This window comes from Pelobates fuscus, chromosome 7 (assembly GCF_036172605.1).
Source record: "Pelobates fuscus isolate aPelFus1 chromosome 7, aPelFus1.pri, whole genome shotgun sequence".
NCBI classification, from domain to species: Eukaryota; Metazoa; Chordata; class Amphibia; order Anura; family Pelobatidae; genus Pelobates; species Pelobates fuscus.
Genome location: NC_086323.1, coordinates 69,454,448 through 69,468,231, shown reverse-complemented (window position 1 = coordinate 69,468,231; position 13,784 = coordinate 69,454,448). Strand labels below are relative to the sequence as shown.

Genomic DNA, 13,784 nt, shown 5'->3' with positions numbered 1-13,784 from the left:
TGGTAAATGTATCTCTATTCTGCTTTTATCCCCTGCAAGTAGCCATGAATAATTTTTTTTTTTTTTCCCCTTTCTCAAATGTAAAACAGAACAAAAGTTGAAAACAAAACAAAACAAAAAAACAACAAAGAAAAACACAAAAACAGCCAACATAGGGACACTAATAATCATATATGAAAACACTTTGGGACCATTACAACACAGTTTACAATGAAGTTCTCATTACGGAGCATGACAAAGCTAATATCCCAAAACAATGTAACAATGGTGGTGTAGAGCAGTGTACCACATATTGTAGTCCCGCAGTCGTGGAGTGGTGTAAATGGAATAACAATCCACAGCGCTATAAATACAGGCACCCCATAAACTTATATAAACCTAGCAGGTTCATTTAAAACAGCACCTAACACATAGTATGCTCATGAATACATCTTTTGAGCAATGATCACTCAAGAAGCTCTTTGTAGGTTACATGTAACATTGTTACAGTGTTATTTTAGAAAACATACACACCATCTTTATATAGTACAATAATTGACAAAGAAAAAGGAGGGGCTTAATTACAGTTTAAATCTAAGGGGCAGGGGGGTGGGGAGGCAAACAGCTTCTTTTTGTCTTTTAGTACTCAACACATTAGGTAGAATTTGCAGTTTTATGTGATTTGAGTAATATATGAGATATAAAAAAATCTAGCCAGTTTAGGACACTTTGCTGACTGCATTAAATAAGTGTGCCGCAGGATAATTTTTCCCTTGAAAAACGATGCAGCATCTTAAAATGGGATACATGCCCAAGCTTCTGAACATTGCTCATTCTGTCATTTTTCTCTTAAAGCAGACAGGGAAGGAGTCTGTCCTTAGCATGAAAGATGGATTTAAATGTAAATTCCTGGCACCATAACCACTACAATGTATTTACATGGGGGAACCAAGCTGTAGTGGTTGTGGTGCTTGGTGTGCTCCTTTAAAGCAGCTGCTTTAAAAAAACACTATAGGGTCAGGGACACAAACTTGTATTCCTGACCCTACAGTGTTAAACTATTTAGCCCCCTATGCCACCCTAAATAGCTGTAAAACTCACCTTATTTACAGAGCAAAATGTTGCCCTGGCCCATCAGCATCTCATCATAGAGATGAATTATATATACACAATGCATCTCTCTGAGGAAAGTTCAACGTCTCCATGCAGAACATAGAGACACTGAACGACAGTTCTGCACTGACCCAGGAAGCACCTTGAGTGGCCACTAGAGGTGTTCCTAGGCTGCAATGAAAACAATTCCTTTTCTCTGAAAAGACAGTGTTTACTGCAAAATGCCTGCAGGGCGGATTATACTCACCAGAACAAATACAATAAGCTGTAGTTGTTCTGGTGACTATGGTGTCCCTTTAGTAGAGAGAATTTTAGATTTACTGAAGTTAAAGCAGATTAAACTTAAAATAATGATTACACAATCAATTGTACATTTGATTTGGAAAATGTGGCTTTTACAAAAAAAAAAAATTGTATCAGGGCTACAGCCAACACTTGCAAGTAAATGTTATTTACATATACTTACAGGTTGACATTATTGCGCTCTCACTAACCCCAATTGAAGAGTTAGACTAATGATAACATAAAACTTGAGGAGTACAGGTTTAGGGATTAAACACCCAGATGCCAAATCCTCAATTTGGTAATGTCATATGTATTTGTATTCATATGTGGGATATGCCTGTGCTTGGTCATGGAAAATTTCTGCTAACCCTTCCCAAACTGCTGTAACAGGCCACGGCTGAGGGGTTGGGGCTTCCATTTTTTTGTTTTTGTTACTTTGCTTCATAATGGTCTGACGAAACCAGAGGATCTGCATCCTAGAGACCTTGCATTCACAAAATGTCCAGGGGTGCTTGGGCAAAAACGGTAACACTAGATATAAGAGCAGCACACCAAGAAGTTCTATGAAAAAAACAACACTCCCAACAGATATTTAAATTTAACCAAGGTAGTATACGCCCATTTGAAGATCTGACCATTAGTCAGTAAAAGTGGCTGTCTTGGAAGACATGAGAAGACGGTAGCTATTCGAGAAAGAAGTACATAATGTCTGCAGATAATCAGAATCTGATTTACTCAGTGGCTTTAAGCATTCTGTTGTCAGGTGAATATGCGATTTGAATTCCAAGATGAATATCAATGAACCACTAATGAACACCAATAAAAGCAAAGGCTCGCTAAAATTAGATTTAGCATCAATTGTTACAGCTACTAAATAGATTTAAAATGCCTTTGTTAATTGCCAGTTCTATTCCTTTTGCTGATGGAATAAAGATTTCTTTTTCACGCGAGTGGGCGTTCTAGTTTACATTTGGCTGTACTCCTTCAGTAGTCACTTATTTTGTTGTGTCACTAATTTATAAACTGCTAGAAAACATGATTCAATATCTAATCTACCGCAACATTAATATAAACAAATCATTTCAATGAAAAAGTATTTACGTTACTTACCCAGGCCTGTATCCTTAGAACCATCCAATGCTGTGTTCATGGTTTTGCCACTCTGTGGTGAACAATTAGCTGTATTACGATTCTCACTAGATGTTGCATCATGGTTCAATTCTTCTGGTGACCTGTTACAACCTGAAGGTTCTCCATTTGAGATCACAGATTTCACATTTGGCACAGAACCTTTAACTGGAGAGGAAGGCTCTTTGCTGACCTTCTTTAGAGATTTCACTTTTGTCTGTGAATTTACGCTACCATTTGAAACTTTTGGCCTAGCTCCCAATTTTCCAGATGTTCCAGATTTTGCGGTGCCAGTAGCGTCTCCTTTGGAAGGGCAGCTTTCAGTTTTTGCATGACCATTCGATTCCTGCTTGGTTTTTGTAATGACTTTGGGTTTAGTAACGGCTGCTTTCTCTATGGCTTTTGGGTCCTTTGCACCTTTTGTAACGGTTTTCTTTCCATCTTTTCCTTTTGCATCATCATCTTTTCCTTTTGCAGACGTATTTCTAACAACATTTGAGGAATGTCCAGGAGCCCCTAGCGAATCAGATTTCATCTTCCTTGGTTTGGACGAATCACCTTCTGATTGTCTCTTACTTTCAACAGATGTCAGGTAATTGTCTTTTAGTCTAGCTATTTTAGATCGATTTTGCTGAAATAAACATGAAAAGTAAACAAATGAATATTCAGTTTCAGTCATTAAAATATAGGCATTAATTAGGTTATCTTTCCTACAAGTCAATGTGGGGGGATTACACACAATGTAATACAACAAACCATATTAAAGTCACTATGGCCTGCTTTTCTTTCTTTTTTTGTTTTTATACCTACCATCTAATAATTAAGCACGCAGATATTTTTTTTTTTTTTTTTTAAATAACCATTTTGTTAATGTGCTAAAAAGCCTACTATTACCATTTAAATTACATGCATACACAAACATTCAGGAAACTGCTTTTTAATTTTAAAGTTAAAAAAAAAAAAAAAAAAAAAACATAATATAAATGGGTGAGCAATATAAAAAACAAAAAAAAAAAAAAATCTAAATTTAAAAAAGCATCAATTCACCCATACACCATTACAAGATATACTTTGAATACAGGAATCACTAACTAGAGCAATAATTCGAATTTACCTGTGAACTTGTAAGTATTGGTTTCTTTGTAAGCCTTCGATCATCACCCTTGTCAACGGCAGCTATATAATGAAATTTAAAGCAATACACAGCATTGGACAGTGACAAAAAAAAAAATGAAAATAAACAAAACCTCCTGATTTACAGTATCCTCAGATTAAGCATGACCTTACAAGAAATCACTGTGGGATAGAATAATCTGCACAATAGAGCTAACGGCCCACAATAAGAAGATTTCACAGACAATTCAGATAACAGTAGCGACTTTAATAAATCCCTGTATGCTTTGGAAAGCAAAGGTTTTTGTAAAGCAGTTCTTTGCATCTGCGAACCCGTGGCTTTTAAAAATATTTAATACAATTTATTTATTTATTTTTAAGTGCATGCTACAAACGATTCATCTTGATAATGGTGCCTGTGAGACACCGTCAGACATTTACTGCAGTAAAAAGCTCCACAAGACAGTATTACCTACTAAGATTTCTTCTGGGAAATGCCTGCATCAAAATGGAAGTGCAAAAATGGAGCTCTGCTGTATGAAGAAATGGTCTAATGACTTGCAGATGTTAATAATTAACAGTCTTAAAAGCAGTTATTAAGATTTCCACAAGGATATTTATTTGATTCCATTTTTTTATTACAAATAGAATGCAGTCACATGGAATATATATGTACACACACAGATAAATAATTCATATGAACACTGATGCCTTAAAAGCAAAGCTGTATTTATTGTGTATATACAAGACACACACTTACACATATATACACATACACACGTATTACAAAAACTGTATTCTAACCAGCATGCAAAAATACAGGTTGTGGATGTCTAGCAACAGGGCATAGCAAAATGAATCTGCACAGAAATGGTAAATAAGGAGTTTAAGATAAATATATTAAAAATCATTGCATGCATAAAAAAAAATTATAATCCTACACTCACAGAACATTTTTTATTTAATGTTAAAAAAACAGCGAGATGCTTTCAAGTGTTTTTTTGTTGTTGCAGTTTTTTTGGCAGAGGTTTTTAGTAATATTCTCTTGCATTCCCTTTCTATAAAGGGCTGATAATATAAAGAAAAAAAAACATTCATTCATACGACAATAAAGCTGTGAAGGAAATTATAGAAAATACACATACATACACACACACACACACACACACACACGTAACCAAACACTATGCCTATATTTAACCTGTTCAGAGCTAGAATACTGGGAGACACCATTCTCTGAAATTTACACTGTGCTTATTGCAAAATTACAATAAATATCCTTTGACCTGAGCTTGGAAAAAAATAAGTGCAGAATATATTTTGCTTTGTGCAACAGCAAAAAAACACAGCTCTCTTTTGCGGGTAAATAATTGTAGCGGAAACATTGACACCAGCAGCAGGGTTACAAATCTGATTAATCCTTTAAAACCTTGTAAAGTAATGAGCTGCAGAGTGTTACTGTAGAAATATAGATTTCATAGTATATATTCAAAGATGGCTAACGTACCTGCTTCTATTTTCTGTTGATCGTCTGGCCTCATCAATTTCCAGCCCTCTGTGTGCCGAACAGCATAAAAAGACTGAAGCAGGAATGTCCACAGCTTTTCACGCAGAGCCTGTATCTTGCACGTAAAACCCTATGTTCAAAGAACAAATCAGCATCTGGTGAGAGGAACATTTCTATGGCAACCAGTCATTATTCCTCTCTGAATCTACTTACTCCCTAAGCAATGCCAGTGATGTCATCACATAGACTGTATGATTGCCTAGTGGATGTGGTTTATGAATGTCATTCTGCAGTATTATATTATAACCAGTGTGAACATGGAGCTGCTGCTACTACCAGACGCTGAGAACGCCATCTTAAACAAACACACAGATTTCTTCATTGGAGTCTTCCTGCCAGATGACTGCAAAGTCATACACTTGGGAACAATTGTGAATATGATTAAGCATTCAGCACTTCTGTTCAGTGTTTGTATGACATTGCAGGTTCATTTTTAACAGTATGTTTCTTTTACAGTTTGTACACAGTTACCAATTTCTTCACCAGATCACAGTACGTCCGTGACAAACACCATTGTAACTAAACTCTAAAAACGTGTATTATAGAATATATAAATATGCAGTCACACACTGATACAATATCGATACAGCGATGCTGAAGTCATACCTTGATTTGGTCAAAAAAAAAAAAAAAAAAGAGAAACTAAAAAAAAAAAAAGAAACTAAAAAAAAAACCACAAAAAAAAAAAACTCAATTCACCATCTAAACAATTAACAAGTCACTGAAATGATGCTGATCAGATAAAAAAAAAACATCTGTAATATTGTCTTGATGATGTGTGTAAGTGATAAGAGGCTGTAAAGTGGAAGTCAGACTGAGCCCTTTAATTGAATAAAAATGCATCTAATGTAGGTGGTGCTCCCCCACCCAATGCCCACAAAAGGTAGTAAGGGGGAAAACTGTAATTAACATGGGCGAAAAGGCCTTCATAATAACTGGGCTGCAATGGCTTAAACAAAGTTTAAAACCTCCCTGAAAAAACATGTGGGGGTCAATAATATCCCCATGTTACTGTATTTTATTTTTTAAACTTTTTAATGTAATTAATCCTCACACTGCAGATGGGTTTTTAATAACTAGTTGCTCGCTGGCTGCAAGCACTCCCAGCAGGCAAATAGTTTTGATTTTATTTTAAATTCAGGCCCGGATTTAAAGCAAATGTATGTATGTAAGGGTAGTTCTGCTAAAGAAAAAAATGGCACAACAATATAATTGTGAGATTGCCACTTAATAAATACATTTCCAATTGGCCGCTCACTATTTTGTCTTTTATTGTTTATTTTGATTATCTATTGGGTCTTACTCAATTGCTATAATTGCATTTACTTAAGCCATATGGACTTTGATGTCACTAGACAGTACTTTGACTTGATGCACTTAGAAGACGTGCCCCTATTTTTTTACATATTGGTTTTAGGTACAACGGTTTTATGTTGGTTATTAATTACTTTTATATTTCAATTGTGTTTTATATTTAATATATTTATTGCTACAATATGTAGGTGTAATAATAATGGCTGACAATTCCCGCCATTTCCTGAAGGTCATATAAAAGGCTTTTGCAGGCAATCTCACTCATGCTTGAGAAAGCCCAGAGAGGCGGGGCGAAACACGTAGCACACGCTTAAACCCGGAAGTAGCTGTACTGATACGGAGAGAGTGTGACAAGCGGGATACGAAGTGTGATAGAACCTTTAGGGTTTATCCACGACTTACCTGGACTGATCTGACTTTATCCAATACAACAGAAGTGACTTATTTTATATTTATCCACTTTGAATAAAGATACAATTTCTTTAACTTCTATACTTTGGCTGAGAGTGAGTTTATACATCAGACTATAATCTGGATCCCACGTTCAAGGGGCTGATCCTCCTGGTGCCTGATAGTTTGGAGTGGTACTTCAATCACTCCACAATTGTGAGTTTTATTTTTTCCCAGATATATTGTTATTCCACATATGGTTTGGCGCACCTACATGTTTTTCTTTATGTTACGGTCCTTTGGAGATTGTGTATATCAGAACTCCTTGCAGGTTGCTGCATTATTTTAATATTTATCTATAGCAATATCCAGTTCAGTTCCTGTTGCGCCAACTTATTCTGTTTAACATTTTAACTACATAATGCACCTGCCACTTCTGTAAGCTGAGAATAAAACCTCCCCCGGTATTCCGATTGTCAGGGAGGTGTTTCTGCAATAAGTTATAAAAGTACTAAATTTCAAAGAGGAATCTGCATTTTTATACACTGCAATCAAGGTCTCTAAACAGATGTTTGTGTAAAACACCTTTATAAAGTTATTCCAGGTCTTTAAACATCTGCCATTAACTTTTATCTAATATTTCCTAAAATGAGGCAGTCATCAATGACTGACTACCAATAGTGGGATAAAGTGAGATTTCTGAAAAAAGATAACTAAAAGGGATGTGCAAACCAATAAAAACAAGACAATTACACACAATTAATGCCCCATGTTAGAGTGTTCCACTTCATAGAGTGTACGCAAATCCCTGATCAGTTTAAGCCACATTTATTTTCACTGTGTCAAATTGTTCACTCACATGCGGTTTCCCCCCCACTAATACAGGCTAGAGACTTTCCATGCTTCTCCCATATTCACAAAAACCTACACAAGAATGATTTATATCTTCCTCTCACATGAATAGCTGCCCACATAATTTCTCTTGTAACTAGGGTCCATCCCACACAACAGTTTATGCAAGCATACCTTCCCTCCTGTTATGGACCCTCACAAAATGAATATTTTCTGAATCAGATATTGTTGTCTGTTGTTTGGCATTGCAGGTGGATAGAAAATATTGTGAAGCCCTCTTTGTTCTAATAGCTTTGTTAAAAGTCTTCAGAAATGCATATTTTGAAATGTCAAATAAGTGAATGAATGCTGTACAGTGCATTTCACTCTCTGTAATAACCTTGCAAATGCAACATTTGTACTGATATCTTTGTAGGGATGATAGATTAAAATTGTGTTTATACAATAAATGAAACAGGTTAGTAAAATCAAACCTGAAGCTGGAGCAAATTGAAGATACCGGTATGTAGCACTGGGACATATTGTCCACTGTGTATGATAAAAATATTTCATACAATATAATTAGTAGCATCGTTTTCAAGTACATTTGCAGTCTACTACGAATGTCACATGCAATCAGTGTTTGTGTCCTTCTACCAATCAGAGGACTCTGTCTGTCAGGGCCAGCATGCATTGCACACAGAGGCGACATTCTCTTTTTATGGTCAATAGCTCTGACACTTGACAGAATTTTAAAGAAAATGGGGGAGGGGGGGCGGGGGAGGAGAGGGTATCTATACACAGTTTGATTCAGCTAAACTGACATCTGTGGATGTATTGCACTCTTTCAAATGGATTAGCAGGTTGTTACCCAGAATAACGTTTTTTTGAGGCAGTGGGAAACTTACCATTTCATTTCCCGATGCTACAATGAATAATTCGTCCAATGCCATAAACAGATAAGGACTGTTTTCAAATGATATGCTTTTTTCAATTTCATTAAAAACTTGTTCTAAAAGATATGGTGTGCTGCTCATCCCCTGGGCCTAGGTTGGTGAGAAGAGATATATAGAACACAGTTTATTTACTTTAGAGGACACCATATACACACACACACACACGCGCGCACACACTACAAAATCCAGATACAACCAAAAAAAAATAATTATCTCAGTTCTCATACACATTTTATATGCTATAATGCCATCTCTGAGGAAGAAGGTATTGTGTGTTGGGTTTCTAAACAGAGCATTTATGTGATTCTTTGACAGTATTTTGCCACAAATATTTACCTTGCATATATATTTTAGAAATACTCAATTTATGCTGGCTTTCCAAGCTAGTTATACAACTTTAGGTGTAAGGACAAAGTGTGCCACAATACAAGGATTTAGCCACCTAAATGGTGGGTTTAGCACAATAGGGTCAGGAATACATGTTTGTGTTCCTGACCCTATAGTGATCCTTTAAGGATGATTAGTGTGAAGTAACCAACATATGATGGAAGAGGCAATCTTAAATGACCATTCAACAATAAAGCAATTTGGCTTGCTGAAGTGCTTTGTGGGTGAGGAGTATCCCATTTCAAAGTCACTTTGTAAAAGTGGAGTTCAAAGAGGGAGGTTTCTTTCTCCTTAAATTAGCTCCCCTGAGCCAATAGAAGTGGCAGGTGTGCTACATCTGCCTCCCCCTTGCATACCTCATGACTCCTCCTTAGACATCAGACCTGACCTATGTTGCGCAAAGAGTTGCTTGCCCCATGATGAGACTAACCGTTCATAAGAACTGCATCTTTTACAAGCTCGTTAAAATATACTCCCAGTGAATACATGTATGAAAAGTGCATGCATGTATTCATGGGGGTATATCTACTAAACAGTGATTTTTCAACTTTTCTGTTCGGTTTTAGGATACAACACATTCAAGTTATAAGTTAATGAGAGAATTGACAGCATATAGATAAGAGAGAGTTGAGCGAATGTTCCAACAAGGTTACAACCTTGTAACCAAACAAACAAAAAAAAGAGCGCCAACATCTACTAAATTTCTGATCATACAGGTAAATGAGATTTTAAAGATATAAAAAATTTGGTACTGCGTAAAGTGTCACACTCGGTCATCAGTTATAATAAGAAAGCAAAATATAATTTTACCTCTAATAAAAGAGAAAAGTTTTCACTCTTTATTATCTGGGAAAAGTTTTTAACCATAAAGCTGAAACATTCACGTTGAAGCTCAGATGCCAAGCTCCTCGCTCTTTCAGCCCACTTCACACTAGGGAGACTTCTGATCAGTCTGTCGCTTTCCATCAAAAGAAAAGCTGCATTTCTGTAAGACTTTAAACAAAAAGGTTATCAAGACAATTGTTTCTTTACAGTGCTCCACCATGCAAATGGTAATGACAGTGACCTGGCCAAAAAGCTTCAATGATATAGGCATGAAGTTGTGTTTTTTTTTTCTCTCTAATATATTTTACTCCCAGTTGGCACAACATTTTAGCCTATCATCACAAGGTTAACTGCAGGATAATTCATCAGAAAAATAACTTCCCTAGAACAAAAAAAACTTTATTTAGCAAGTTTGAAACAAAGAATTTTTTTTTTATAAAATAACATCTGCATAAACAAAGTGATTGAGCTCATGAATGACAGAATTGAGCAGGTGGACTGCAGGAGCATTATCTTTACACCAAAAACACTTGTTAAGCTGAAGTTGTTTTGGTGGTTATAGTGGCCGTTAAAGTTATTTGCTCCAGTAATTTTTCTGATGAATTATTGTCTGCGTAGTGACAAGCAATGCAAAACTTAGGAGCGGTGAATATTGGAGCGTAGCAGAAAGCATTGATGGCAACCTGCCTGTTTAAATATGTGTAGGCTTTTTGCTTAATGATACATTTAAATTGCAGGATCTTTATAATAAATTTACAGAAATGACCATTTTCCACATAGCAAATGGTAATTTCTGTAAAAGAATATAAATACAATATTCTTAGAGACTACTGTCAAATGTAATGAACTGTATAGATCTGCATCAAATATGAAGATTGTGCTGTGAACAAACATAACTCCCCACAGTGGAAATACAAAAAGATTCTGCATATCTCTCAGGGAGAGCAAAAAACAAGGTGCAAGAGAGTACAGAGATTGGACAACAGCTCAAATAGCCTGCCCTTCAGTGAGCCCCCTACAGAGCTGGTTTTAGCGCATCTTGTGCCATTACAAAAAGAAACAGGCTATTAGCAAATTAGACTGATCCCACCCAAAAGGGCAGAACAGATTTAAAATGCAGGCCGGCTCTCTCTGCACGAGAGCCCAGACGATCTTTTCAACCTTCTTAGGCATCGTCAGTGAGGTATGACCGATATCCCTCTAGGCACCGTGAGCAAGGGGTCCACGTCTGGATTGCCCTTTAAACTCGGGTAACGCAAAAAGACATGGTGCAAGAGGTGCTCTCCCCAAGTTAAAAGCTAATTATGACATGGACCCAGTGCTCACTGTGCCTAGAGGGGTATCCGCTACACCTCACTGACGAGGCCCAAAGATAGCAGAAACAATCTCTTGTGCACTAAAGAACTTGCTGGTATTTTGGTTTTGGACTGCCCTTATGGGTGGCATCAGTCTGATATGCCTCAGATATGTTCTCTCTGTAATGGCACAAGTGAGCAAAAACTATTTTAAGACCTGAGAGGGGATTTACCAAAGGGTAAGTTACTCAGTTTCTCTAAGCTTTTGGCTGTTCTCATATTCTTTGTTTTTGTTGCAATATACATCTCTGACATGTCTTTCACACACATGCATTTATACAGTCATGGAAAACAGAAAGTACACCCTCAATGAATTCTATGGTTTTACATATCAGGAAATAATAACAATCACCTGTTCTGCAGCAGGTCTTAAAATTAGGTAAACAAACAACACATTACATATTATTTAACAATAATAATCCGATAAACACACAGCTTTCTATGATTACCATAGATCCTTTTCTGCTAAAGTGTCTGGCGCTTTCTCCCAGTACGGGACAAGGTCCAACTGGAGCAAGATAGATACGGTCATTTTCTGCAGACACTTTGCAGGTCTAAGAACGCCGGCTTGTGCAGACTGCTCCTCTATGGCTCATACGGCTAATTTCTGTCCCACCACTGCGAACGAACATGTCCCCTCGCAGGGCACTAGTTCCGCTGGTACTACAGAAAAAACGCCCACAGACAAACTGGGACGGCCTATCAAGTTTCTGGGCAAGTCCCAGATATGCAACAACTTTAATGTCAGATCATGTAATTACAGTGGATGTCGGTTATTGCATATATGTTTAAAATGTTTCAGGGCACATGCTAAAACCATGTGTCCTAATAAAATGTATCCTAAACAATACTTAACGTCGATAAACATTTCTACACTTACGACATTACGGTCACATCACCCGTCTAGATATCTGGTAGAATTCATAATCTCGGGTCTATCAGAAGGATTCCACACAGGTATCATACACATGCCTTTCGGAATCCTGGAATGTCCTAATTTACAGTCCGCACAGCACAACCCTACAGCTGTTGACACACTCATAGCCCAGGAAGTGGCAGAGGGCTTCCTATTGGGGCCTTTCACCACATGGCGGACAAACCCCATCGGTATTGTCACGGGGAAATCTTCCCAGACTTATCGCTCTATCGGCACCAAACACCTCCGCCACTCCTAGTCTGAACTCCCTCATACCCTCTGAGGAATTTTCACTGCAATATTCCACCATAGATCACGCTATTACAGCTATCATACAGGCGGGGGTCGGAGCATGGCTCAGTAAGACCGATATCACAAATGCTTTCAAATTACTGCCTATCCACCCTACACTGTGGCACCTACATGGCATCAAGTGGGCCAGGAACTACTACTTTTTCTCACGTCTAACTTTTGATTCTAAAAATAGTCCGGCCATCTTTGACGTATTCACTGAAACCCTATGCTGGTTATTACTAAATATAGCCAGATGCCCTACAGTACTACATTATCTGGATGATTTCCTACTGGTCGAGGAGAATATTTCCCCTCCCAGTAGCCTCAAGGAAACCATCAGCCTATTTGAACAGTTGGGTGTCCCAGTCTCCCCCACCAAGATCGAAGGGCCAGATACCTTTATCACATTCCTGGGTATCATACTAGACTCAGCCACCATGCAAGCTAGCCTGCCACGCTCCAAGGTAGAAAACATTCTCACCAACATAAATCTCTACATACAACTCGGTACTTGCAACCGCAAAGAACTACAGTCTCTGCTGGGGTCACTCAATTTTGCTATGCGCATCATACCTAAAGGCCGTGCCTTCATCTCACGACTCCTTTACATGTTCCCACTTTTTCTACATGATGCGCACAGGTTATCCCTAGATACCCAAGCCACGGCAGACCTACTCACGTGGAATTTTTTTTTAACCACCTGGAATGGTAAAAGTATGTTCCTCCCTCAATTGTCTGACTTCTCACCTACCATTTGGTCAGACGCGGCGTCTACCACAGGTTTCGCAGCAATTTTTGGGAACGAATGGCTTTGGGGCAGCTGGCCTTCAGAGGTTCAGGACCTGGAGGGTTTTTACACTACCTCAGCTCTTTTTGAGATCTATCCCATCGTGGCGGCTGCCGTGGCATGGGGGCATTTATGGGCGGGTTTGTCAGTACGTTGTTACTCAGACAACCAAGCAATTCGTCACATTATTAACAAAGGCCGCTCCAAATCACTGACTATTATGAGATTTCTGAGGAAACTCACTTGGTTGGCTGCATGTCATAATTTCTTCTTGTGTTGTGTTGTGTTCATGTTCCAGGTGTATGTAACACGGCTGCTGACAATTTGTCTCGTTTTAATTTCCAGGCTTTTCGTCAAATACTCCCGTCAGCCGCGCTCACAGCCACGACCACTCCACTATTCCACCATCTAGTAATGGACTAGACGCTATTTTGCAACATAGCAGAACATTGTCCCAACTAGCACTGTCTACGAATACCAGGAAAACTTACGACAGAGCTTTCATTTTATTTAAAAGATTCCTTTCGGAACACAACATCTTACA

The 13,784-nt window shown here is 37.8% G+C and overlaps 1 protein-coding gene across 3 annotated transcripts in view; it reads right to left on the bottom strand.

Annotated features, from left to right (window-relative positions):
• BTBD8 (BTB domain containing 8) overlaps positions 1 to 13,784 on the bottom strand; it is an 83,482-nt gene that overhangs the window by 7,324 nt on the left and 62,374 nt on the right. For 2 of the 3 annotated variants that reach the window (XM_063428386.1, XM_063428388.1), the window contains 5 exons: positions 9,874 to 10,056; positions 8,629 to 8,766; positions 5,126 to 5,255; positions 3,620 to 3,681; positions 2,488 to 3,136 (listed from right to left, as the gene is read on the bottom strand). In XM_063428386.1, the coding sequence (XP_063284456.1) occupies positions 2,488 to 3,136; positions 3,620 to 3,681; positions 5,126 to 5,255; positions 8,629 to 8,766; positions 9,874 to 10,056 (1,162 nt within the window). The remainder of the gene's footprint in view (positions 1 to 2,487; positions 3,137 to 3,619; positions 3,682 to 5,125; positions 5,256 to 8,628; positions 8,767 to 9,873; positions 10,057 to 13,784) is intronic. The other variant, XM_063428387.1, reaches the window with a different exon arrangement.